Consider the following 27,723-nt stretch of genomic DNA (forward strand, 5'->3'; position numbering starts at 1 on the left):
CCTCACAGAAATACTGGGAGGCCGATATCTTTACACCCATGCCACAGATGAGGAAACTGAGGCTCGAAGGTGAAGTCATTTGTCCAAGAGGGAATTGAGGCCTGGCTCACTCAGAAACTCCTGTTCTTTCTTCTGTCCTGCCCTGAGCCGCCCTACGTGGCAGCCACTTCTGCTTTCTGAGTCTGTGTCTTCTCTCTGACATGGGAAAAGCAAGGCCTGCCTGGCTCACAATGCTTTCAGAAGGCTCTAGACTCATAAGGGATGCAGAGTGCTTTGGAAGGCGCCCAGGGTCCAGCCGGGGACTGGGATCACCTTCCTCATTGTCCTCAAAGCCGGCAACCTGGGGCCCTGGAAGATCCAAGGCCTCGCTGAGGGGCCACGCATGTGACTCTGGCATAAAGGGACAGACAAAAATCACTGGGTCCCCTCAGGTTCCCGGAGGAGGAAGGAGGGGGGGAGGCAGTGGGAGGGGCAGCTGAAGGGGGGTGCCTTGGAGTGCTGCCGGTCTTGATGACTGCTCAGCTGACAGTTTTGCAAGCTGAGAAATACACATCCACAAACTCTAACCTCTTCTGGCTTAAAATAGAGCTGCTGAACCCAAAATGCCAAGCACAGGGCAGAGTCACCTGCCTGGCAGGGCCTGACAGCTCCCCCATGGCCCCAATAATACCCACCCCCAGCGGGCACACCCGACAAGACGCTGCTCAGCTGTGTGTCACGGGGGCCTCACGGTGCTGGGGGCAGCCAGCCAGGGTTCCTCAGCTCCAGCTTAGAGACGAGAAGGTGGAGGCCAGAGAGGCAATGGGAGGAGGATAAAGCCGGGGGCATGAGGCCTGAGAAAGCGATGTGGTGTATTGGAAGGATCATGACCTTGGGGACCACACGGCCCTGAGCTCAAGTCCTGGCTCAGCCCCCGCTTGGCCGGGAGGACCTGGCAAGCGGGGCGTCTTCCCCTCTGTGCCTTGGTTTCTCGCACTGGGAAGTGAGGGCTGCCTTAGTAAGGTCTGTGATATGCCTAGCACAGACACGTGCTTCCAGAAAAAGAATTCTTGACATCTGCAGGCAGTCAATTGTACACAGGGAGGAAACGCGGCTACTGCGGCCGGGCTCCTGGAAAGCGACGCACAAGATCTGTTATGATCCTCGGCATGGTCCCATGAGGTGGCCATGATCACCTGCGTTTCTCGGGTGGGAAAACCAAGGCCAGAGAAGTGTTCTAGCCACATTCGCCCACCCAGAAAGTGGAGGAGCTGTGTCAGTGACCAGGACTCATTAACTGTCTTCGGAAAGCTCTTTTCAGACCCCTCTGGGGCAGTAAATCCACAGCGCTCCAACCCCCGCCGCTGAGACTGTGACCCGGCCTCCGGCTCCCCTGAAGGCTGGGCAGGAATCAGAAAAGCAAACTAGCTGATGCCATTACTGCAAATGAGGCTTCTGGGCCGTGGAGTTGCGGTCTGGCTTCCCAGGGGAGCAGGGGTGCAAGGCCCCCGATTCAGGCCCAGAACCGAGTAGAGCACATGCTATAATGTCCCTGTGGGCCCGGGCGTTGGCTCACTTGTGATATCTGAAACAGCGGCTAACACTTCTAGAGGAGTCCTCAGGGCCAGATGCTGCTCTTACTGCTCCCTGCCTCTGCGCTCCTCCCTCCTCACAATCACTGAAGTCATTCCCCGCTGCTGCTCAAAGAAATGATCCCAATGTAGCGGCTTGAACAACACCAATGCACCATGTCCCACTTCCATAGCATGGAGGCCTACACAGGTCCCGCTGGCCTGAAACTGACGGATTGGCAGGACTGCATTCCCTTCTGGAGGCTCTAGGGAGGCATTTCCTTGCCTTTTCCAGATTCTAGAAGTCACCGGCTCTCCCTGGCTTGTGGCCCCTTTCTCCATCTCCAAAGCCAGCAACATCGGGCGAATTCCTTCTCATATCTCCTTGGTTGTCCCTCTTCTGCCTGCCCTGTCTATGTATAAGGACCCTTGTGATGACACCGGGCCCACCCAGAGAGTCCAGGATAACCTCCCGTCTCCAGGTCAGCGAACCTTCTTTCCACCTGCAACCCTCCCTCCTCTCTGCTGTGCATCCTAACCTACTTACAGGTTCCAGGAAAAGAATGTGGGCATCTTTGCGGGGGGCACAGCACCTTATGAGATAGGAAATTCTCTACCCTGTTTTACGGGGGGGGGGGGCACTGAGTCATCCCACGTTTGCACACTGGTAAGCAGCAGACTGGGATACAAATCCAGGCAGTCGTGGTGCAGAGTCCATGCCCTTAACTTCTACAGGCTGCAGCTGCTCATCCGTCCACAGTCACTGGACGTATGCTGTGCCAGATCCGGGTGCCGGGGACAGAGAGGTGACCCAGACAGGATCCCTGTCCTCAGGAGGAACACAGATATGGAATGGGAGGATCACAGTGCCATGGGACGAAGGCAAGAGGGCAGGAGCTCAGAGGCCTTTGGCAGCACAGAGGGAGGCCATCTGCGGAGGGGCCGGGGAGGGCCACATCCAGTAAACTGGGAGCTGAAGGATGAACGGGGCATCAGCCAGCCATGGCTATGGCGTAAGGAGACTGTCGTGATAAAATGCATGATACTGGCAAAGTGCTTCACCCGGTGTCTGGCCCCTGGCAGGCATTCGATGAATGTGGGCTGTGGAGTGTGATGGGAAGGGGACTGTTCTAAGCAAAGCAAGAGTTTGGGCAAGGAGCTGATAGTTCGGTGTGGCTGAAACAAACAAACAAACAAAAATCACAAAAGGGCAGCGGGGCGAGAGGTTGGAGTAGAGATGGGGGGACAGGGGATGTGTGCCAAGGCTGCCGCAGAGACCAGGCCACGCAGATGCTCTGGACACCTGCAGGTGAGGCTGCCAGGTGCTTGCCCAGAATCTCCCCAAAGACCCACCCCGGACTCTGGTGCTGGGTGGCAGGACTGGATTCCTTGGGGAGTGAGGTCAATGGAAGGCTCCCCAAGCACCCAGCTGTTCAGGCCAAAGACCCCGGGGTCATCTGGAGTCCCCCTTTGCCCTCCAGATCCAGCCCATCAGCAGGTGTTCCTGCTCTGCACATCAGGGTTACACCAGCTGGGGTAACAGACTGAGCCCATAGCTCAGGGGCTCAACACAACAGAAGTTCGGAATCGGTGCGCCTGGAGTGGGGGCGGCCTTGTGGTGTCATTTGGGCACCCAGGCTCCTTCCACCCTGTGGCTGGCTGTGCCTTCTCCTAAAGACTTTACCTCTCTGCATTCAGCCTGCGGGTGGGGGAGGAGAGGTGGAGCACGGCATGGGGAGGGGTTTACCGGCCAGGCTGGGAGCATTGGCGACAGTTCTAAGTGCAGAGGAGGCTGGGAAATGTGGCTAGCTATGTGTGCCCAGCTCCAGCTCCAGCTCCCCACCCTATCTCGGACCCGGGGCTTCTCGGCACCTCCTGTGCCGTGCCCCTGATCCGCGCCACCGCCCACCATGCACGGGGACTAGAGTTTCCTAAGTGGCCTCACTCTTAGCCAGCACCCCTTTTCCACGGGACAGCCAGGATGCTCTTTTTGAACAAGTGTCAATTAAATCACTGGTGTGTGTTTGTTTTCCTGCTTACTGCCTTTCCCGGCTAAGGGCCTGTAAGACCCTGTGTGAAGTCCCTTCTCTGTCTTCCTTCTGCTCCCTGCTCCTCCACCCCCAGCACCTCCATTCCCCTGCTTCCAGCCACGCCGGTTCTCCGACTAAAGGCTTTGCACTTGCTGCCTGGACGCTCCCTCCCAGTGACGCCTCAGCGAGGCCTTTCCCACCACCTCAGCCGGCGGTGCCCCCCTCCCCCCAGGAACTGTTTCCCTTCTCACACTTGTCTTCAATGATCTTTGTGTGTCTGTCGGTTAGCCAACCCTCCTTTCTGGGATGTCAGCTCTATGTACCCCAGGACGCTTGTCTGTCCCAGTAGGTGCTCAGTACAGTTTTGTTGGATGACTGGCCCAAGGTCACAGGACCGTGGTGGTGGAGACCGGACATCTGCAGACCCGGCCTTTGGGCGCTCTGCTCCAGCTGTCACTGTTTAGAGACACCTGCGGCCCGGGGCGCCGGCGGGTAAACAAAGGCAGGTGTTGCGAGGGGGCGGGGAGGCAGGAGGCGCCCTCTCGGCCCTCCACGCCCCCCCCCGAGGCCCCGCCTCCGCCCCAACACGCCCCTCCGCCCCGCGTCCGGCCGCCCGCAGCCCGCTCCCGCCGCGCGGGGCGGAGGGCGGAGGGCGGAGCGCGGGGCGGCCGTCGGGGCGCATGGACGGGCCCGGGGCGCGGGGCCCGCGGCGCCGCCATGAGGAAGCAGAGCGTGCGCACGGCCGCGCTCGTCCTGTGCATCCTGTCCTACCTGCTGGTGGGCGCCGCCGTCTTCGACGCGCTCGAGTCCGAGGCGGAGCGCGGCCGCCAGCGGCTGCTGGCCCAGAAGCGCGGCGAGTTCCGGAGGAAGTACGGCTTCTCGGCCGAGGACTACCGCGAGCTGGAGCGCCTGGCGCTGCAGGCCGAGCCGCACCGCGCCGGCCGCCGGTGGAAGTTCGCCGGCTCCTTCTACTTCGCCATCACCGTCATCACCACCATCGGTGAGCGCCCCGCGACGCCCTCGCCCCCCGCCCCCCCCGGGCTCGAACCCCTCCTCTGCCCCTGCCCGTCTGGGTGGCTTCGGACCAGTCATTTCAGCCGCCCTCCGCCCAAGGGCCCGGCGTCCCACGCGGGCGGGGCTGGGAGGAGTCGGGAGCTCAAGTTCGCCCAGAGGTGGCACGCGGGAGTGCTCAGGAAACCTCCGGGGGCAGGGAGACAGATGGAGCGGGGCGAAGCGCGAGTGTCTGGAGACCGAGGCTTCCTTGCCTGGCTGCATCACCCTAGCTGTGTGACCTCAGACAAGTTGCTTAACCTCTCTGAGCCTCGATTTTCCCCTCTGTGAAGTAGGGCTGCTAATAGGCCTTATCTCAGGGCTGGGCTGAGATAATTATTGTCAAGGAGATAATGTATGCAGAAAGTTTTAGCGCAGGGTCTGACACATACAAAGCACTAAGAAAGATTGATTTTTGTATTATAATTATTCTGTTACTCCATGAAACGGGATCTAGTCTGTCTTGGTCACTGCAGTGTACCCAGCCTAGCGCATAGTAGACACTCAATAAATATTTGTTGAAGGAATGACTGATTACCACAAGCTTTGGACCTCACCCTCGGGGATCCAGAGCAGTTTCTCTGCAGCATCTGGACCGTGAGCCGTTGCCATGGCTACCGTCTGGCTGGTACCTGCTGAGCAGAAGCCTAGAGAAGCAGGAAAGGAGAGAAGCAGGAAAGGAGAGAAGCCGGCTCTGCAGGGCTCCAGGCTGGGTGTCAGCTGCTTCCCAGGTCCCAGCTGTGGATGTCTAGGCATTCCCCCCCTCCCCCCGGCTTGGATCACCACTCTGGAAGTCTGAACATTGGAGAAAGTTTTTTTCATAATGCCCTTGCAAGTGGATGTGAGCTGTGGGTTAAAAGCCTGAGTTCTGCAATTACCTAGCCCAGAGTTCCATTCTCATCTCTGTTGCCTTCTGTCTTCTCTGGCAATTGGATGTACCTCTCTGAGCCCTAGTTTTCTCGACTGCAAATGCAGTTCTTGCTACCTCACTGGGTGGTTGCCAGGTTTAAATGAGGTCAAGTGTGTAAAATGCTTGGCACGGTGCCTGAGGCTAAATGGGCACTATTAATTAGTAATAATAACAATTCATTGTTTGCCAGCTGTGGGCCCAGCTCCCATTCAACCCTTTATGCCCTCTCCTGTCAACATGGGCACCCCTGCTTCCCTACCTGGGCTCAGCCCAAGACACTTCCTGTTGCCGTGCCCAGTGGGTGGGACCCCATCCACCTCTTCTGCCCACCCTCACGCTATCTGGAGACAGCTGGAGCTCAGTTTGGTCTTCTCTGCCGGTGGTTCCTCGCTGGCATCTGGGAGCCTGGGGAAAGGGACCTACTAAGTGGAAATAGCCAGAGTTTTGCCTTTTCTGGCCACCTGGGGGCGCCAGCTTGAGCTGTGTGATCCGAGCTGCATAAGCCAGCCTTGCAGAGGGCCTGGCGCCAGAACCCAGGAGTTAGAGCTCTGCATGGATGGGAGAGGCACTGAGAAGCTGGAGGAGAGTGGTTAATGGCTCAGGCCCTGTGACCTTTGGGCAGCTCTCTCTGAGCCTCAGTTTCCTTCTTTGCCAAAATGGGGGTAATAGTATCATCTCATACAGTTATTGGGAGGGTAAAATAATGTATGCAGAGTACCTAGCATGCTTAGTTATTATCATTGTTCGCTTCACTCTGTCAAAGCCCGATATACCCCTGAACAGCTGGACACAGCACTGCCGGGCCCCTTACTGCCAAAGAGGCTCCTCTGTCTCACGCTCAGCACCCCCTTCAATTTGATTTGATTACTGATGATGATCATTATTAAACATCCATTGAGCCCTTAGTCTGTGTCAGGCTCTGTGCAGGGCGCTGGTGACTAGGGACACAGAGAAGTGATTGGCATGGTCTCTGGCCGCAAGGAGCTCCCCCAATAGCAGATGGAGGCAAAGTGATAGGGCCATCCAACAGAAATGTGGACGTGGAGCCATAGGGCTTTAACAACATGTATTGTGTTGATATTCTGAATGAATTATATGTGCGCACAGCACACGCACCTCACGGTACAAAAGAGTATAGAACGAAAAGGAAGTCTCCCTCTTACCCTGTCTCTCAACCCATAAATTCCTTTCCCTGGATTAAATACAGTTACCAGTTCTTTGTGCATCCTTCCAGATACATTCTCTGCCTATGTGTTCCTTTAAAACACACCCATTATAGAGACCTTAGCTTGTACACACTATTTGGTCTCTTGCTTTTTTTCACCTCATATTTTTTGGTGATTAAAAAAAAAAATCCCTAAAAAGCTTGGGGCACCTGGGTGGCTCAGTCAGTCAAGTGTCAGACTCTTGATCTCAGCTCAGGTCTTGATCTCAGGGTCATGAGTTTGAGCCCTGCGTTGGGCTACTTGGGGGAAAAAAAAAAAAAAAGCCATGTCATTCTTTTCCATGGCTGTAGAGTGGGGTTTCTTGACCTTGGCCCTATTGACATGCTGGACTGGATGACTCCGTTGAGGGGCTGTCCTGAGCATGGCGGGCGGTTTAGCAGCAGCCGTGGCCTCCACCCGGTAGTTGCTGGGCGCACAGCCACCGCCTCCCAGATGTGACAACCAGAAGTGTCTCTAGACATTGGCAGATGTCCCCCTCGGGGACAAAATTACCCCGGTTGGAGCCACTGCTGTGTAGGGTTCTGTCATTTGGTTGGCACCACGATTTATTTCACCAGACCCCTCTCGATGGACACGTACGTTGTCCAGTTTTCTCCGTGAGCAGCGATGCTTCGGGGACGCCCCACGTGCATACCTCACTTTGCACACACATGTGTGCTTTGTAGGACTAACTTGCTCACCGTGGAACTGCACGGCTCAAGGGTTTGTGTGTTTACATTTTGGCAGATGGTGCCCATTTGCTAGAGGAGGTGTGTTCTTTTGGGGGAAGGTCCACCTGACTTTTCCTGGGTTATGCGCCCCTTTAAGAATACCAAGAAAGTTTTCGCTCCTCTCTCCAGGAATGCTCATTCCCCGGCGATGGCACAGTGGTCCAGGATTCAAGGACGCCCACTCACGTGTAGGTCCCCTACAACAGGAAAGAATTGCTACACCAGACTGAAGAAGTGCTGAGTGGGGGCTGGCTTGGAGCAGGATGTGGGAAGGAGAAGTGGACCAGCGGGATGGGGGGAGAGAGCGATCCAGGGGAGGAAAAACCTTGAGAAGAGGTATGGGGAGGTGGGACATGCGGGTTGGGGAAGCAACATGGGGCGAGGCTGGACGGGGGAGCGGAGTCAGATCACCAAGGAGCTCGGATGCTACGTGAGAACTGGTACTGGGGCACCATGGAAGATTTTGCTTTATTTTTAAATCAAGGCATAATTTACACACAGTGAAATGCACCATTTTCCAGTGCAGCAGCCTTCTGGGAGCTTTGACAAATGAAGGCCTGTCAGGCAACTGCAGCCGCCACCAAGACAGAGTAGGCTTCCGTCACCCCCAAATTTGTCTTGCCTCTTTCTGGTTACCTACCCCCTCCTCCAGCCACCACGGCTGGCAACCACAGATCTGCTCTGTCCCCACAGTTTTGCCAGAATGCTTGCAGAATGTCATTTCAATGGAACCATGCAGTATGTAGTCTTTTGAGCTTGGCTTCTTTCACTCGGCATAAGGCAGCTTAGATCCACCCTTTGTGGCGGCAGGTAACCCTAGTTCATGCCTTTCTGTTCCGCACAGAACTGCATTGTACGGATGTACCGCCGGTTGTTTATCCTTCCCCGGCTGAGGGACGGTGGGCTGTCTACCATTTGGGGCGATTAGGGATACCCACGCCGTGTTTCAAAGGCAGGGGATGACCTAGTTAGAAGCAGCATTTCAAGATGCTGCGCCGGCCCCGGGGCTGGGGAGGGAGGCCGGGCAGGGCGGCCGCGGCCGGAGCTCACCAACCCCCTCCCCTCCACTCTCCCTCCAGGGTACGGCCACGCCGCGCCGGGCACGGACTCGGGCAAGGTCTTCTGCATGTTCTATGCGCTGCTGGGCATCCCCCTGACGCTGGTCACCTTCCAGAGCCTGGGCGAGCGCCTGAACGCGCTGGTGCGGCGCCTCCTGCTGGCGGCCAAGCGCTGCCTGGGGCTGCGGCGGCCGCGCGTGTCCACCGAGAACATGGTGGTGGCCGGGCTGCTGGCGTGCGCCGCCACCCTGGCCCTCGGGGCCGCCGCCTTCGCGCACTTCGAGGGCTGGACCTTCTTCCACGCCTATTACTACTGCTTCATCACGCTCACCACCATCGGCTTCGGCGACTTCGTGGCGCTGCAGAGCGACGAGGCACTGCAGAGGAAGCCGCCCTACGTGGCCTTCAGCTTCCTCTACATCCTTCTGGGGCTCACGGTCATCGGCGCCTTCCTCAACCTCGTGGTCCTGCGCTTCCTGGCGGCCAGCACCGACGCGCCCGAGCGCGCCGCCCGCCGTCCCAGCCCGCTCCGCCCGGGGGCGCCCGAGAGCCGCGGCCGCTCCCCGCCCCGCCGGCCGGCCCGCGCCCGGGGCTCCACCTCCGTCTCCTCCCGCGTGCACCAGCTGCAGACGGGGGCCCGCGACAACCTGGGCTTCTCGCCCCCCTCGAGCCCTCGGGCTGTGGCCGACGGCTGCGGGGCGGGCAGGCCCCCGGCCCGGCGCAAGTCCATCTGACAGCCCAGCTCTGGGCGGGGCCCGGGGTCACCTGTCAGTGCACCCTCCCCAGAGCCTGGAGAGGGCTGGGCGGCCGTGGCCTCAAGGCCGTCTTCAGCCACGGGCAGTCTGTCCTTCCCCTCTGTGGCCAGCCCCTCGCTCCTCTCCCAAAATACATTAAAGCCGCACCAAAGCACAAGCGCGACTCCCAAGTCGCCCTGTAGGTGCAAATCCCTTGTGGTCCAAATTGTTTCAGGAAGGCGTGGCCACCTCGGCCTCCCAGGAGAGGCTCTCCCAGGCCCGCGTCACCAGCTGGCCCCCTGGAGTGGAAACAGGTGGTCGTCTTTGTGCCGCGAGAAGAGGCAGGCTTTCCGTGTTGCAGGGGAGATGGGCGGCTGTCAACACTGGGATCCTAGCAGTGAAGCCAGCCCCGCACAGCAGTGGCACGGTGGGACCGACGGACGGCAGGGAAACACCTGTGCAGTGCGGCGGGGTGGGCAAATCTGCACTATTTAAATGATCATTCATTCTCTTGCTCAATTGGGTGTAGAGTGAAATTGGCCCATGTGTGAATGAAGCACACCCTCCCCCCACCAATCTGCAGCTCTTCGTCCTTGGCCATGCCACCGCAGGATGAGGGGGCCTTGCTGCCAGCCACCGAGTCACTGGGGCACCTGGACGCAGGAGCGTGCTGTGGGAAGAGCCCTCGTCTGGGAACTGCCCATCATGTGACCTTGGGGAATGTCATCCCTACCTGGGCTTCAGTTTCCACCTCTGTAATATGACTGGGTTCACCTGGAATCACGCCCCCCACGCCCCCCACCCCCGTGCATCTTTAGAAGGGTTACATGCCCTGCCCCCTAAGGTGCCCGTGGTGGGCATACTGGCATCACGCAGCACTCAGCTCCTTCAGACCCCACCTACCCTTGGCTTCCCAGACAGAACTCTCAGCACAAAGCAGAGCGAGCCAGGTTAGAAAAGCCAAAAACTTTAATTTTCAACATGAGCTACATGGTCATGAACACAATGCAACGTGACCCACGCCAACCCAGGGGCCCCGGAAACCCTCCCTCCCCAAAGTCCCGAGCAGCTCCTGCTCCCGGAGAGGGAGTGAGGGAAAAGTGGGTGGATGGAAAGGCCCCCAGCCCGAGGACCCGGGGTCCGGCCTCCCTGCTACCCCCTCAGGAGGCAGCCATAGAGTGAAAGGGTCCAGATGTGATGCCTGAGGCCCCGGGTTCGAGTCTCCACTTCGCCCTCACAGAAGCTAGGGGTACGATGGGCACAGTCGGCCTCCCCCCACCCAGGGTGTGAGTCAGATGAGCTCGTGGACATGGCCGCTTTCCGTCCACTCTAAGGTGCTGCTATGCAGACAAGGGGCCCTCCCAGAGAGCCGAGGGGATCGTTACGGGGAACGGGAGGGGGCTCGGTCCCCTGGGCCTGGCACAGAGCTGCTGCTCAATAAATAAATGCAGGTGGCCTTGCCTGACGCGACAGCTGTGTTCCAAAGGGCGGGGGGCTCAGCGCCTCCTCTGAACACTGAAGGCGCCCAGGAGCTCCTGGTTTAAGGAACCAGATGGTGAATCAGCTTGCAAAGTGTGTAGCCACCCCCTAAACGATCTGCCTCACCTCCTCATACAGCTCTCAACTGCTGGAGAACTGAGTTCTAGTCCCGCCTCAGCCATGACCCCACAGTGGGACGTTAGCAGGTGCCTTCCCTCCCGGGGCCTCAGCTCCCTCCTCGTTAAAGCGGGGCTGATAATGCTGGCCCCTTCTACTGCCCAGGGGCTCTTGGGAGGGTGTACTTGATGTAAAAGCACTTCGAAAGCAGAAGTCTGAAAAGCACTACAGGAAGGTCAGATGTGGTTACATGTGAAGGTTTTGTGAGGCTTAGGATGAGGTGTACCACGGCCACCTCACTTTCACACAGCCCCAGGCAGGAAGTGGTGCTTCTCACCTCCCTCAAGTTGGTCCTAGGGGGTTATGACCTCTCCCTCAGCGGGAGCCCCTACCCAAACAGACATTGAGGCCTAGACCAAATCCTGTGCACCCTCAGTCAGCTGGGCCAGACCCCAGGAGAGCTTAGTCTCTATGGCAATTCTCTCCCCCAAACCCGGGCCCTCGGAGATGGAACCAAGCAGGGCTGGGTGGCTCAGGGCTTAGAGGCCACAAACATTTATCATGGCAGACATGCCTGGGCAGTGGCTTCCGGTCCCAGGAAGGAGGGAAGCAGGACAGAGCCCCTGTTCTGTCCCCATTGATCATTTGCTGAGGGGTCTTGGGCAAGTCACTTCCTGATTATGGGCTTTAATTGCCTCACCTCTCAGATGGGCTACAATTTGCCCATCTTTTCTGGGCCACTGGGAGGCTCTATAGAGAGAACGGAGGAGGAAGTATTGTGGGAAATGGTGGCCCCATCTGGTCCTGCTCTGGCTCCAGCTCAGCCTTGGGTGGGAGGAGGCCCAGGCTGGGGGTGCCATTGAATTCACAGGTGATCCCAGAGGCAGGCCTTGCCAGGCCTCGGTCCTCATCTGTAAAATGGACTTCACTAATGGTCCCAAAGGCCCTTTCCCATCTGTATGAAAAGAGGATTCTGGTGAAGGGAAATGGAGACTTCCTCCCACAGTACCCTTGCATGTGACTTTTGGCCCAGTGATTGAAAAAAGAATCAGCCCCTATAGACCCCAGCTCCCGGCTCCCAAATCTCTACAATTCCCTGTCTCTGCTCCTCTCCAGATGGAGTGTGAGTGGGCAAAGGATCAATCAGGCAGCAGTAGGGACAGGCTGGGCTTGAAGGTTCCCCAAAGCTAATACTGAGAACAGTCACCCCCTCCCCAAACCCCCATCTCTTGGTGAGGCCAGATAGTGGTTCCCGCACCAAATGGTCAGAGCCCCTTGGAAGCAGGGCACGTGCTCACAACAATTATACAAAGAAACAGGGCTCCAGCCCCCACCCCACCCCACCAGGAGGTGAACTGAGATTTCACAGAACAAACAAGAAAGTCATTGAGGGGGGCCCTCGGTGACCACCCCCAGGATGTTGTTATTGCTTTGGAGCGCGCTCTCTCTCTTTATAAAGGCTGTGCAGACGCCAGAGGGTAGGCTCGGGCCAGGTGTGGGGGGTTGCACCGAGCCCTCTCTCCCTCCGTTTGGGACAGCCAGGCTCTGCCCCGTCTTTGAAAAGCTACCCCTGAACAACCAGAGCAGTGACGGCTGGAGAGAGAAGGCGCTCTCCTGGCTCAAAATATTCCAAATGGTGAGTAATAAACAAACAGCAGAGAAATCACACTGGTTAAAAAAAACAAACAGGGGAGGGGCTGATTCTGGGCCTCAGATTGGAGGCCATCCAGAGCCCTGCTGCCTCCTGCCCCAGCCTTGGGATTCCACCCAGCACAATCCCAGGAAGCTCAGGAGAGCTCATCGATAAAAGAAAGGGGCATCTCGGTCTCCCCTTCCCAGTGCAGCATGGGAAGCTCCTTGGAGGCGATATAACTCATCCAGAACATTAAAGGCTCCCCAGGGCTTAAACAGGTAGAGGGGAGGGGAGGGAAGGGGTTCCAGGTGGAAGAAATCACCTGGTCAACAGCCTAGAGTGAGGCCAAGGACGAGGCGGGACTAAACACAGCTGGGCATCCCATGGTGGAAGACGTCGTCTGATGGAGCCCAGGCCTCTCCACCGAGGCCCACAACCCTCAGGAGTGCTTCACAAATAAATCCGGAACCAAGGATAATACATCAGAACATCTGAGTATAAGGGGCAGCTCCAGCTCCAACCCTGGGGGTGGGGGGAGGGAAGAGGAAGAAGGGCTGGCCTCCCATGACCCAGGCTCCAGGCCCAGACCCAGACCAGTGGGGAGACGGCTGTCTCCTCTCCACCCCGTCCTGGAGCTCTGTAAGGACTATATGCAAGCTAAGAACAGGCCCCAGGGCCTGGAACACTAACTCTACCCAGCTAACCTGGACTACGCCCTACACAGCAGGGACTGGGTAATGAGGGGTGGTGGGCTGCTGGGTGCCTCCCAGGGGGAGGTGGCAGAAATGTGCTTCTACAAAGAGGGGCCAGCCTGTGTCCTCCCAGCATGCAAAAGGGCTTCCGTAGGCCTCGGGGAGGGCCGGGCCAGGAAGGCAGCTACCCAGGCCTGCTTGAGAAGGAATCTCCCGATTCTTACACTCATGAGCCAAGGTAGTTGAAGCCGGGGCAGTGGGTTCTGCCCTTAGTACAGGATGGTTTGTTTAAAAAGACTAAAATAGGGAAGCTCTGTTACCTCCCCAGACCCCTAGCCTGGAGGCAGAGGGGTGGACAAGAAGACCTCTGACCTCATCCAACGAGGAGGGATTCTCCTATTTGAGAAACCCTTGCCTTGGCACCACCAGTCCCAATCCCAACTTTACTCAGACTCCCTCTCTAATCCAGCGTCCCCAAAATTCAGAGATGGTGAGCTCTCTGGACTTGGGGTTCTCAAAAATCAGGGTCCCGCAGCTCCTCCACCAAAACGCAGATGACCCAGTTCTTTCCAGTCCACCATTTCCAAACTAGCTTGTTGCAATCCTACAGAGCAGGGCACCCTGGGGGTCTGTGCCAGGCCCAGGGCACCACCTCCTTTCCTTTGGTCCCTGCTGGACCCCAATTCCTAGAGCCACTGGAAGAGGGGCAGGCAGGAAGGGACAGACAGATGGACTCAGACAGGCTGCGGCAAAGCTCCTTCCACGGGCAGGCGGAGGGAGGCCGAGCTCCTCTTCAAGTGGGAGACTCTGGGCCCCCCGGAGCTGGCTCCGGATCCTTGCAAAGCTGCCCCATCGGCTTTGGGGCAGGAGTAGCTGCCTGAACCCGGTGCCGCAGGAAAGACACTTGCTGGTAATTGGCACCATGGAGATGGCCGCTGGGTTCTGGACTTGGCTCCGGGCAGCGAGCTTCCGAGGAGGCAAAAAAGGGGGAGCAGTTGGACAGTGTCTGGGACAGGAGGATGGTTTGCTCTGCCACCTCAGTCTTTCCTTTCTCCGGATTGCAGCCACATCCACCAGGTCAAGAACCGGCCAAGTCAAAAGTGCAGCCAATCCCGTTGGGAGAGGGAAGGTCTCAGGGGGTAGGAGGCAAAGAGAGGGTGAGGAGGGGCCCTGGGGGGCAGGTTTCCCCGTTCTGCTTCCCCGCTGTGGGGGAGAACCCCGTCCTCCTGTATTCAATGTGCCCCTGGGCCTGGGGTCCCAGGTTGGGGCTGGGCGTTCTCCAGGCCTTGTCGGGGAGCCCCCCTCAACCCCGGCCCTAAGATCGCTCACCACAGGGCCCCACGGTGCTCTCAAGGGACAACTGGGACGCCTGCCGGAGCAGGGGGCCTGCAGCTGGGTCCACCATGGAGGAGGTGGGGAAGAGCTTGTACCAGCCCACGGCTAGGGTGGTCAAGTCCAACTCCTCCAGCAGCACACGGGCCACACCCATGAACTGCTTCCGCTCCATCCGCCCATAGTTCCCCCACACGATCACCTGCGGGGCAAGAGACACTGCGGGTCAGAGCCTGCCAGTGCTGCTCACAGGCCCAGAACCAGACCCCAGGTCACCCCCATGCCCGCTGCATTTCTGAGTCCTGGGGCGGCCACCGCCTTAGAATGGCTCGAGCCTGACCCGATTTTCCTGGCTCTTGCTCGCCGAGCCCGCTGGCTTCCTGCCTCCCATCCAGCCCTCTCCGTTCCTCCCTCCACACCCTCCTCTGTCTCCGACGCCAAGCCTTGCGGGCTGGCCCTCCATGGTGAGTCCCCTGCCTGGTCCCCCCAGCCCCACCCCCACCAGGCCCTCCGCTTCCAGATCCTTGGAAACCCCTCACGTGAAACAAAGCTTTAAAAGTGGCTGATAGACGCCCTTCCCTGTTTCCAATAGACTCCTTTCTGCAGTGCCTTCCCTGGTGTGTGGCCAACACTCTCTCTTGGGGCGGCCAGTTGGGGGGTTCCCGTAGCTGCAGGACCCTCGTGTGCTCTCCTGTGGCTCAGGTTCTAACTCCGTCCCCTCTATGCAGGTGGGCTGGCTCAGTCATTCTGTAGAGCCTGTCGGTGTGCACACACAGCTTCTGGGGTCAGACACATGTGGGTTCCAGTCCCAGTCCTGGCTTGGTGGGGTGGGCAAGGCATCTAACCTCCTGGGGTCTCCAAGTTCTTGTTTCTAAATGAAGTTATCCCCAGTTTACCTCGCGGGTAAGGATCAAAGGAGTGGATGTGAAAGCTCCCTGTAAACTCTCGGGGCTCCCCCAGTACACGGGGGAGAGAATAGCGTGAGCCCACGCTACCACAAAGTGTGTCAGAAACTGCCCCAAGGCGACGCTGGCCTTAGAGTCGATCTTCCCAACGACGCTACAAAATGCTCCCGTTTCTGTTGTTTCAACGGAGTCTGGGAGAAGTTAAATCATTCGCCCGAGGTGGCTCACCTGACCAGTCTTCAGGGCTCCCTGGGCAGCTGATCAAAGTCCATCTCTAGTGCATGGATGGATTCATTTTAAACCGGGGTTATGGGCTCACCTGTGTTCCCCCAAAACTCATGTTGAAGCCCTAGCCCTCAGAATGTGACTGTAATTTGGAGACAGGGCCTTAGATTCAAATGAGGCCATTAGGGTGACCCTAATCTAATCCCACTGGAGTTGTAAGAGATTAGGACACGCGGAGAGACCACAGGGATGCATGTGGGCAGAACAAAAAGACCATGCGAGGACCCACAGTGAGAAGGTAGCCGTTTGCAGGCCAAAGAGAGAGGTCTTCAAAGAAACTAAATACCGTGATCTTGGGCTTCTAGCTCCACAACCATGAGAAATAAATTTCTATTGTGGAAGCTACCCAATCGGTGGTGCTTGGGTACGGCAGCCGTCACACACACTCCAGCTGGTGTTCGGGTCTCACGCATGGTGCTGGTGGGTCTGTCCCACTCAGACGTCAGTCAGAGAGCTCAGCGGCCAGGACCCCATTCAGATGTCTGTCGCCCCCCCCGCCAGATCCCAGACAGGGCCGTTCTCTGGAGCTTCTCCGAAGATGCTCAGGCCAGAAGGCACAACCTTCCTCTGGTGGACCAGATGTGGCCCCTAGATGGCCTTCTGGGGTTTTACACTGTATCTGCATGCCTCTAGGCTGGAAGGCTTTTTCCAAGCTTTTGGACAGGGATGTACAGTAAGACCTTTACAGCCTTACACAGCGAGTACGTGGGATTCCCAGTTGAAGCAAGTGCCTCACCAACTACGACTTGCCTAAGAATGACAAATGTTTTCTTTCCATTCCATTAAACAAGCAAACAACTTGTTGAGAATCACTAAACTGATTTCACAGCACACGGATGGGTCTTAACCCTCAGGTTGAAAAAGTCTGCCCTGGACAGGCCTGGGCTTCCCTGTTTAGAGAAAGTCCCACTGTGCTGACCACTTGCAATGCTCAGGGCCTGCGCTCACTCGCTTTGCCTGCCCTGGTTAGAAGCAAGACCCGGAGGCACAAGCTAGAGTGCCCGAGTGGCGGCTCTCAGACGGTGGGCACGCAGCTCCTGCAGGCATCCGACCTGGCCCTGCCGATGCCCACAATGGGCGGCTACTCCCAGCTCCACGTCTGAGTCACCCTGAGGACCCTCCTAAGGGCCAGGGGACCACACGCCTCTCTGGATCCTCAACGCCTCCCAGTCGATGATCTCTGTGCTCCAGGCCAAGCCCCGGGCTTCCAGAATGGCTGTGTCGACGGTGGATAACAACAAGAACAATGGCAGCAGCTACTGCAGACCTTCTCTGGAGGTAACACGAGCAACCCCTTCCTACAGATGAAGCCGCTGAGGCTCAGAAAGGAACCTGTTCCAAGTTGTACTGCAGAGCTCAGATCAACCACGGTGCTCTACTTCCTCCAGCAGAGGCCCTCCGGAGACCTCCCCTCTTCCCAGGAGCGCTCCCCTCTCCCTCAGGAACTGCACACACACACACACCCCACCCCGCCAGGGCCCCTCACCTGCAGGACTTTGCCCTGGGGACTCTCAGGAAACAGCAGCACCTGGTTATACAGTGGGTCCAGTGACTTGCGAGCGACTTTGGTCTTCTTCTTGGCAATGCAGACGCCGTTCTCCAGCAAGTAGGCCTTGATGTAGGCCGCTGAGGACAGAGGCCACCAGAGTGACTTCCAACTGGGCCCTCAAATGGTGGGCACATGGCACAGCAGAGCGAGGTTGCCCACCCCCTGCTGAGGGTCAGACTGCCCCCCTCTGGGGTTTTGGGGGGGCAGCCGCAGGGGTGGTAGATACGGATGATGGGGTGCAGCCAGCATTGGGTGGGGCCTACTCCATCCCCTCGGGGGGGCCCGCCTGCCTCCTCCCTGCCTTTGCTCACTCTGCTCTTACCTCTTTCCTCTCTCAGTCCCTGATTTGCTCACCCCTTCCCCGGCTCCCACAGTCATCACGGACACATTCGGTCAGCCTGGGTGTGCCAAGCACCCACGTATGGGGGTATAGCCATACACAGGAAAGCTTCTGTCCTCCAGAAGCTCAAACCAGTTGGGAAGACCAATAAAGTCAACTGACAATCTCAAGAGCGTCCCCAGAACAAACCCTAAACCACTAGTCCCATGTGAGTCACTAGAGTTGGGACAAAGGGGTCCCCCTGTAGTTGGGCCCGATTTTCTCTCTTCTAGACCCAGATACCCTTCAGGACCTCCTCCCCGACGTCCACCCTTGCCTTGCAGATGGAAGGGCAGTCCCCACACCTGGCAGTGTCTTGGAGCCTGGCTTGGCTGTCAGTCCCCGAGCCTGGATGATGTCCACTTCGAGCTGGCCATTCCGCTCCTGCAAGCCGATCTCCACATCCCCTGCAAGAGACCCCAAGCAAAGGTACTGGGAAGTGGCTCATAAGCTCGCCCAAGGGCTCAGCCCCTCCTCTCTACTTAGAGATGACACCCCCTTCCCCTGCTCCCAGCCCAACACAAGACCAGAAATAATTCCACCATGAGTGCCCGGGCTCTGCTGAGGGCTTGGCGGGTGCGGACAGGGCTCTAAGCTGGGTGCTCAGTGGATGCAGCCAAGGTAGAAGGGGCAAGGAGAAAGACACAGGGCATGTGGCACCCCACCCCCGGAACAGGTCTTGGGGCACTCACCCATCGGCGTGGTGGCCAGGGTCTGGCGGCCCACAAACTGCGCTGGCCCCATGCTGCCGAGGAAGTCGCTGAACTGCGCATCTGACGCCAGGCAAACTCCCCCGTAGTTAAGGCTGCAAGAAAGAGGAGACAAAACCAAATGTTCCCTGGCGCTGACTGAGAACTCTGATGACTCAGGCAGTCACCTCCAGAGCTCCCCTCAGTCCCTGGGGATTCTGTCCACATCCATCACCCAGCCTCAGGCAGACCTCTGTCCTGTCTCTCCCTCCTTCCTTCTATGTTCATGGCCCTAACATCTCCACTTCGACTCTAAAATTCTAGGGCTTAGCTTTTGTGTCCTGTACCATCCCCTCGCCTCTCCTCACCTAGCCTCAGGTTCCACCTCTAAATGGGTCTGATGGTACCTGCCTCTTGGGGTGGTGGTAAGAAGCCTGGGAGGTGATGCTTGTCAGTGCCTGGTTCCCGTGGCTTAGTGCCATGACACTGGTTGTGTGGTCCAGAGACCAGCAGCATCTCCCAGGAGCTAATTAGGAACAAAACTGCACCGCACTCCACCCCTACCTGCTGAATCAGAGTCTGCCTTTTAACAAGAGCCCCCGCAGATTTGTTTGCACCTGACCGTTTGAGATGCATAGGACCAGTGGCTCGACCTCAGAGGCCTGCATTTGTTGCTGCTACAGGGCTGCCCAAAGGTCACTGCCCTTTCCGTTGGGATGAGAGCTCAAATCTGCTTTGAAGAGCCCCCTCCCCAAGGCACTGATTCCCATGGAGCAGAGCACAGCAGGCTCCAGGGTCTGGGTATGAGCTCAGCCTGGCCGATCAGCACATTCCTCCCCTTGGCCAGTGCTGGCTCAGAGATCTGCGCATGGCCCAATTCAGCCCACAGGAATCTGGTTAGAAGCTTCGTGTGAACTGTGGGGAATGAGAAGCTCTCTTTTCCCACCAGACTTGAACCTCAGACAGAAGACTGGAGCCATCTCGCTGCCATCCGGAAGCCATCAGACAGGTGGCCTTGCATAAGATCCTGGATCAAGTTCTACCTGAAGCCAAGATACATCATCTCTTTTTTTGGTTCCATAAGTCAATAACAACCATTATTATTACAAATTATTATTATTTTGCTTCAGCCAATTTTGAGTTAGTTTTTGTCTCTCATCTCTGAAATGGGAATAATAATGTTCCCATTTCCTAGGTCTGTTGTATTAAATGAGATGAGTACTGTTATCTTTAGGAGCAAAGCACCGTCAGCCCACTTCCTCATCTGACCCTCGCTCCAATCCCAGGAGGTTGGTTCTTCACATTTATCACCACCGTTCAGATGAGGAGGCCCAGGTCCTGCTCCGCCTAAAGCCACAGAGCAACCAGGGCAGTCAGCACTTGAATACAACACTCCCAATGCCAATCCCTGGTGACTTTCCACCTGGGCAGGTCCCAAGAACACTACTGGAGTTTTAACAAGTGCCTACTGTGTGCCAGGTTGCCCGGCAGCAGCCAAGGAGGTCTCTGAGCAGGAGGAGGAAACCGCCTTGGGGCCTCGAGGGCACAGTATGCTTGGTTTGCTGCCTGAGAGCATCCCCCCCACCAAAGCCCCCCTCTTTGGAAACCTGCTAGGATCTCAGCCTTGAAGGAGCAGGAAGAGCTTCCAAGGAAGGTGGGGTGTGGGGATCCACTCCACACGTGTGTCCCCTCCTGCTCTGAACCACTGGTCTGCCTTTCCCAAGGGACAAAACCCTGTACACAAGAACCGACCATTTTGCTGGGGAAACGTGTTGCTCCTGAAGAAATGACCAAAGAGGACAATATAACAAGACACACGCAGTCCCCGGCCCACCTACTTCAGGTTGGGTACCTCAGTCCCAAGGGCTTACAATGTGCCAGCACCCTCGGGGCTCCAGGGCTTATTCAAGTGCTGTCCTCATGAGCCATACCCTCTGGTGTGACTCCTGCAGTAGCTCTAGGGAAATGGGCATGATTTTGTTTAGCTAACATCAAGGACACTGGGGTTCAGCGGGGGAAAGCCACTTGCCTATGGTCACACAGTGATCGGGTGGAGAGGCAGGATTTGAACCCAGGTCTGCCTGTGGAAGACACCTTTCAGGCGGCTGCCATGGCATACAACACCCTCCCCTTGTCCAGGACTGGTCCCAGTACGCAGGTGGGCTCCTGGAAGTCCGGTATGCTTTTCTGAGTGTGGGGAATGCTCTGCTCATCTCTTCCTCCTGGAGAGACAGCTTAATCTGTCTCCTAGCCTTGTAAGCAAGTGTGGCCGACGTGAGCTGAAGGGATACAGGCCCCTTCCAGGCCTAACCCCCACGCCATCCGTTTTGTGCCAGCCTCAGCCAATGATAGTAATGCCAAAGGCTAGAAATGCCTGGGGCACTCACCTGGGCCACCGTGCGCTTGCCACAGACATCTGCCCTCTCCAAACCAATGTCAGGACTGGACCAACCCTTGTGGTTCTTACTATGATTGCAAGATGCCCTTCAGCAACAATCATCAGGAAACTTTAAAGAAATAAAGGCTTATTACCTACAAGACCTGGGAAATTGCACAGCACACCTGGGGCTACACAGCGAGGTCGTGGGAAGGGGGGCACGAGAGAGAGCACAGACCAGGGGTTCTGCTTTTATTGGGGTCAAGGGTGGAGGCCTAGGGGTTCAGGGCTCACTCTTTATTGGTGAATTTAAAACATAAGAGCGGAAATTTAAAGCACGGGAAGAGAAAAGACAAGTGGCCCAAACGGTCAGCTACGGAAAATCAATCAAGATCTCTAAAACAAAAGAGCCTCAACTGTGGAGGAGGTGGCCCCGCTCTTTGTGTCGCTGACAAATTTGTTTGCCTCTTTGAAATGAATGCCTCAAGCAATCAAAGTTGAAGTCAGGCGCTGGCATTACAGAAAAAGAAAAGAAAAAAAACCTGCCAGGGCTCACAAGACACCACCTCATACCCATTGAAATGGCTACTACCAAAAACAAAATAAAATTAAGAAAACAAAATAACAAGTGTTGGCAAGGATGTGGAGAAATTGGAATCCTTTGCACTGTTGGTGGGAATGTAAAATGGTACAGCCTCTATGTAAAACAGGATGGCAGTTCCTCAAAAAATTAAAAATAGAATTACCATATGATCCAGCAATTCCACTTCTGGGAGTATGCCAAGGAAATTGAAGGCAGGGTGTCTGAGACACATTTGTACACCCATGTTCACAGAAGTATCATTTGCAATAGCCAGGAGGTGGAGACAACCCCAAGTGCCCACCAGTGGATGAACAGTCTATACATAAAATGGAGTATTATTCAGCCTGAACAAGGAAAAGAAGTTGTGACACATTTTACAAACGGGGATGAGTCTTGAAGATGTCATGCTAAACAAAATAAGCCAGTCACAAAAGGATAAATACTAGGTGATTCCACTGACATGAGGTATTCGAGCAGTCAAATTCAGACAGAAGGATGGTTGCCCGGGGCCCGGGGGGGAAGGGAGAATGAAGAGTTCATGTTCTATGGGGACAGAGTTCACTTTAACAAGATGAAGAGTTCTGGAGGTGGATGGTGGTGATGGTTGCACGATGGGACTGTACTTAATGCCACCCAACCGACACACCTAAAAATTATGACGGCACCCAGGGGGCTCGGCCGGTGAAGCATCTGACTCTTGATTTCGGCTCAGGTCATGATCTCAGGGCCGTGAGCCCCATGCAGCCTGCTTAAGATCCTCTCCCTCTGCCCCTCCCCAACCCCACCTCCTCTATTTAAAAAAAAAAAAAAAAAATTGCATGCAATGATAAGCCACAGGGATGAACGGCCCAGCATAGGGAAGATAATCAGTGACACTGTAATAGGCTGTATGGGGACAGATGGTACCGAAGCTGCGGCGAGCACAGCATAATGTACAGCGTTGTCCCATCACTATGCTGTACACCTGAAACCAATGTACCACTGTGTCAACTCTACTTCAATTAAAAAAAACTGTTACGATGGGGGCGCCTGGGTGGCTCAGTCGTTGGGCGTCTGCCTTCAGCTCGGGTCATGATCTCAGAGTCCTGGGATTGAGCCCCACATCGGGCTCCCTGCTCGGCGGGAAGCCTGCTTCTCCCTCTCCTACTCCCCCTGCTTGTGCTCCCTCTCTGTGTCTCTCTCTGTCAAATAAATAAAATCTTAAAAAAAAAAAAAAAAAAACTATTACAATGGTGAGCTGGTATCCTGTGTATTTTACCACAATTAGGGGAAAATAAAAAAACTTCACATATGATCTTCTCTTCCCCCATCAGGGACCCTAATGATGGTGAAGCCACAAGAAAAAGGGAGCCTGGGCCCAACGACCAGAAACACCTGCACTGAAATTGGCATAAACAAGAAACGAACGTTTTCATTCAGTCATTGATTAAAGAGGCCGGTTATGGCAACTGGCTTTACTTAAATACAGTGCCCCTGTCCCCTGGCCAGAGCTGATGGATCCATGGCTTAGACACCTGCCCAAGCTCGGTCAAACAAAAATTCTCTCTGGGAAACAAAAAAGGAGAATCCCAGAGACCGAAAGTCATGAGGACTGAGCCCTGTGCGTGGGCCTCACCAAGAGCCCCGAACTAGTCCTCCAGTCCTGGCTGCTCAAGTTCTTCCCTCACCCATGTGAGGTGCCTGAGCGGTGTCCAGTAAATTCGGTTTCTACTTAAGTTACTGGCAGGCTTGATGGCAGAATGATAATTTGACACTGGAGCCTGAGTGCTTTTCCTTTTCACGATCTCCTACCATCCCTGCCACCCTCTTCCACTGCCTCAGACAAGTAATAACCCAGTAGAAGGCAGTAAACAAGGCGGTCAGATTCTTGGCCTTCGGGTTGCAAATCCAAGAAGAAACAGACTTAGAGGGATATGTGCAAAAAACAGGCTGTCCTGTCCCCAAATAAACCAACGACGACTCCCCAGCCTGAGGGAGCAGTGGAAGTCAGGGAGGAGGGGAGAGCGGGGATGCTGGAGGGTCCTCGGGGAAGGTCTGGGTCCCTGGATGGGGTTGGTGGTGCTGAGACCCAAGGGGAACCCCCACACAGGCCTGGGGAATCTGAAAACAGAGGGGACCTGTGCCCATCCTTCCTATTGGGTGGAGCTAAGAAAAGGGCATGATGCTTTGCAGAAATGGCTGCCTGGTATCTTGCAAGTGACCCTGTATCTCTGAGGCTGTGTGTGTCCCTCCAAGCCCCAGAGAAGCATATGTTCCTGCTGCACCCGAGAGAGGGCCAAACCAAGACAGGCAGAGGAGTACTGAATCCAAGCAGTCCGGCTTCTGAATCTATTATCTCAACAATTATGCAACAGTCTCACAGAGAAAGTATGGGGGAAATAACTTAAATATCTAGGGACAGAAATGTGTATTCTTGCAAAAATCCTTAATTAACAGCACCAAGGCTAAGACCTAGACTCATGACTGGTGACATGGGCCTTCCTCCTCGGCCCTGTCTCTCTTCCACCCTATGCTCCTGGCCATCTGTGGGGTCCAGGCTCCACTTTGTAAGGAGAGTCTGGGCTCCAAAAGCCCAAGAAACGGTGGTGCCTCTTGGGGTCCAAGTCACTAAAGGGTCCAGCCTCCCAGGCAGAGCGAGGCTTCTGCAGCCTGAAATTGAAAGTTCCCTCCAACATCATCATTGTCTGCGCCTCAGTTCCTGGTGGGATTGTGAGCAGACAATGGGGAACTGGCAGGCCTGGTAATTAGCGGTAATTGTTTATAATATCTGGGAGGCTGCCTGATTTCCCATCCCAGGGTGCCTCGCCAGCTGCCAAGGAACCAGGCAGATGCCCCAGAAACCCTGAACGGGTTATCACAACCTCCATGGGGCTGGAGGAAGGAAGAAAGTGGTGGCAGGTTCCCGCCGGCCTGAGGACCAACTGTACCGAGATCTCACTCCACCTCGGGGTCTTCCCGGGAGTAGCACAAAAGGCAGAGGACACAAAGTCCGAGCTGGTTCTAGTCACTGGTCACCTGCTTGCTGTGTGATCTCTGGCAAGCTGCTGGTGTCTCTGCACTTAAATCTTCTCATTTGCACACAAGACCACGCCTACCTCCCTCTTGGACAGTGTGTGCCATTCGTTCCGTGGGTGCCTTTAAAGCCTCTACCAGCTTTAAAGGTTTCAAAAATCTCTGCTCACAGGGTCCATTCGCAAAGGGGTGGGAAAGAGCCTGCTGAATTAAATACCGTGCACATACTACTACTTAGACCATGCCCTGTATGCAGTAGGAACTCAATAAATGTTCACTGCCAAACCCTTCCGCTGGTCCCAAACTGGGAAAATACAGTGGCTGAGACTGGACTTTGGCCTAAGACAGACCTTGGATTCCAGTGCTGTGCAACCTGGGGTAAGTTTTGTAACCTCTCTGAGCTGCTGTTTCCTCATGGATGAAATGGGGATAAACTGTAATCACCTTACTGAGTTGCTGGGGAGAGTCAGTGAGATCGCGTGGGCAGGGTGCTCAGCACGGGACCCAGCACACATTATATGCTGAGGAATAGATGCTGGCGCCTGCTGTCTGGCCTGGGAGAGCCTCTTCTCTCTCTCCATGGTACTTTCATGGCACTTCTGACTCCAGACCTGTTTGGAAGTGCAGCATCTGGATGCCTGAGACCAAGCCCAGGCCATGGGGGGGTAGGTGGGATGGGGGAGCATAGGGGGAGGGTTGCAGCAGGTGGTTCCTCTTGAGGACACACGCCAGCCACACGGGTAGAGGCACCGGCCTGAAACAGGATTACAACCCGTGGGCCGCTGGCCTTTTATTTTGTGTTAATGGTGAAATAAGATTTCCTGCATTTCAAATCTTGTTAGTTTTGTTTGTGGAGCTGAAACTCATTTGTCTTTTAGTATTAACCTTTGTGCTCCGTTTGGCCCCTGGATTTTCTGTGCTCTCGACAGTTAAAGAAGTAACTGGGAAAAAAAAAAAAAGAAGTAACTGGGTTACTTGGGGGTTGACTCTTCTCTTTTCCGGATGGATCACCTGTCTCAACTGCATCCGAAATTAAAAGGCTGTACAGCCCTCATGGTGATTATAGGTTATGTGGCTCTGATAGGTTTTAGTAGTTTATGGGTTCTCTGTTCTTCCATTCACTGTCTGCCCCCATGTTTCCTCCCATCCATCTGCCCTCCCACAGACCTACGGAGCCTCCACTACACTATAGTTTGCTATCATGCAAAACAGACATTCCTAAAAATCACTCTGCAGGGCAAAATCCTTCCAGAAGAAATCACAGACCTTCCGGGGAAAACAGGGTTAGGGACCCAACACCCAAACACTCTGTCAGTATCACATATACACAGACACACAAGAAAGACAGGAACATAGTAAAAATGGGAGCACAGTCTTTATACACATTAAACGGTTAAGACAGACTACAATAAATACGGTGCTTTACGTAGGCGACGTCCTAAAGTTTGCTTGTGGAAAATGTGTGTTGGAAGGATTTCGGCCCAGGAGTTGCTGCAAAGTGGAGGAGGAGGGCTGTCTGGAACGGGGTAGGAAGTTGCAAGGCCCGGTGTGGACGGGACACAGGGCAGGAGCTGCGGGAGTCTGGTTTACTCCCATGTGGGTGCAGTTTTCTGCGTTCCCCTCGTGTTTCTCATGGACGAAACGCACCTGAGCAAAGGCGAAATCTGTATTGTGCTCAAGCTACGCCCTAATACTTCAACTGTGTTGGAACAAATTCACATTTTCAAAACAAGCGGTGTCGCAGAATTGACTGTATGCCAGGAGACACAGAATCCACAAGCCCGACTCCCGCTTCTCAAGCATCCAGACGTTTCCAAACCTGCCCCCAAGCACATGAGTGTGGCTCATGGGCATGATGCCGGGGATTTGATTTACTTTTTTATCCATCCAATAAATAACAGAAAGGGAAACCAAGGCACAGAAATGTTACACAACCCCAAGATCACTCTGCTGGAAACTGGCAGTCTGGCTCCAGAGAGCATCTGCTTAACCACTCTGCTCTGCTGTGTCTACGCGCCCTGGGGGGAACTTCGCCTTGCCCAGAGCAGCACGGGGCGGGGGCGGGGGAGGGGTTACTGTCCGGGCTCTGGGGGCTAGATTTGAATCCTGACCACACTCCGCCCCACCCCCGGCTTGGAGCTGTGGAGGTACATTCTTCACCTCTTGGAATCTGGGTTTCCATTTGGGTGGGGCAGGAATAAACAGGATACCCCTCAGTGCCGTTGTTAGTACTAAATGAGATGAACTTCTGAGAACTCACTCTGGCACAGTCAAATGTACCATAAATACGAGTGCTTACAAAACGGACCGCCCCCACCCCCCCACCCCGGGTCTCCTAGCCCAGAGCCACATGTAGTCACAGGCTGTCCTTCAGGTATGGACCATTACAGAGCAGAGGTGGGCAAGAGAAAGGGGGTCCCAGCCACCCACCGGGCCTCTGGGGCCTTTGGTGATTAGGGAAACAGCCTTGGCAAAAACGTGACCCCGAGCCCAGGTACGGTGGTCACGCACCAGCTCCCACACCCTGCTTTCCAGGGCTGTGGGCACAGTGACCCAGACGCCCAGGGAACTGGATGTCGGTGACCCAGACACCTCAGGACAATGAGGGACAGAGGGAAGGAGCAGGAGGGGCTGTGGGAGCCAACTTCAAGAGCTTCTGGCACCCAGAGAGGATGCTGGGGCCCTGATTCTGCGTGATGGAGGCTGAGAAAGGGCTGGAAGGAGTGGATGTGGGGGTGCTTCTGCTCATAGCACCTACCCATTATCCACCAAAATTTGCAAAATGTCACCTGTAGGCCAGGTCCTAGGCTGGGCAGGCAATGAACTCGGTGCCTAGTGGGACAGACAAACACACCCGTGACCATCACGACCGAGGGGTGGGTGCTGTGGAGGGCAGAACAGGCCGCGGAAGCTGCTGATGCAGCCAGAGGATTCGCAGCCCTTACCGTTCCCCCTCGTCTGCCCACACCCAGGCAGACATTGCTAATCAACCTCCACACCCCTGCCAAGGCTGGATGAGGCTCCAGAATCCTTTTCCACACAGCAGCCCAGGGAGCTACTATCAATTAACTGGAGTTGGCACAGGAGATGAAGCCTATGTGCCAGTTCTGAGCTGAGATCTGGAAGAGGAATGAGTCAGAGGGAGGAGAGGTGGGAAGGGCAGTGCCAGGTAGAGGAAGCGAAGACCTGCAGGGGAGACGGAGGGGAGCGTGAGAGGCTCAGGGCGCTGGAGCTGGGGGCACATGGCCAGGGCCTGGCGCAGGTTGGCAGGGGTCAGCGGAGTGCGTGCTGAGTGACAGACTGGAGTTTCGACCAAAAGGGAGGCTTGCGTGCATCCAGGCAAGAGTGAGGAGTGGCTCGGCTCTGCCAAACCCACAGCTGTTTCCTTCCATCCTTAACACAGAGAACTCCAATTTTCAACCA

General features: G+C 55.9%; 2 protein-coding genes across 3 annotated transcripts in view; one reads left to right on the forward strand and one right to left on the reverse strand.

Moving 5' to 3' along the window:
* Nucleotides 1-4,237: 4,237 nt before the first annotated feature.
* Nucleotides 4,238-10,939, forward strand: KCNK15 (potassium two pore domain channel subfamily K member 15). The gene is made up of 2 exons (XM_035006386.1): nt 4,238-4,580; nt 8,556-10,939. The coding sequence occupies exons 1-2, from the start codon at nt 4,298-4,300 to the stop codon at nt 9,266-9,268; spliced, it is 996 nt and encodes a 331-aa protein (XP_034862277.1). The 5' UTR covers nt 4,238-4,297; the 3' UTR covers nt 9,269-10,939.
* A 990-nt stretch (nt 10,940-11,929) lies between these two features.
* Nucleotides 11,930-27,723, reverse strand: part of RIMS4 (regulating synaptic membrane exocytosis 4) — a 59,061-nt gene continuing 43,267 nt past the window's right edge. The window contains exons 3-6 of one of the 2 annotated variants that reach the window (XM_035006387.1): nt 18,332-18,444; nt 17,945-18,046; nt 17,198-17,337; nt 11,930-14,155 (exon numbers count right to left, since the gene is read on the reverse strand). In XM_035006387.1, coding sequence (XP_034862278.1) covers nt 13,778-14,155; nt 17,198-17,337; nt 17,945-18,046; nt 18,332-18,444 — 733 coding nt within the window. In that variant the 3' untranslated portion in view covers nt 11,930-13,777. Of the gene's footprint in view, nt 14,724-17,197; nt 17,338-17,944; nt 18,047-18,331; nt 18,445-27,723 lie in introns of both variants that reach the window. The other variant, XM_035006388.1, reaches the window with a different exon arrangement.

The sequence above is a fragment of the Mirounga leonina genome, unplaced genomic scaffold, assembly GCF_011800145.1.
Source record: "Mirounga leonina isolate KUSES-001 unplaced genomic scaffold, KU_Mleo_1.0 Mir_150, whole genome shotgun sequence".
NCBI lineage: Eukaryota > Metazoa > Chordata > Mammalia > Carnivora > Phocidae > Mirounga > Mirounga leonina.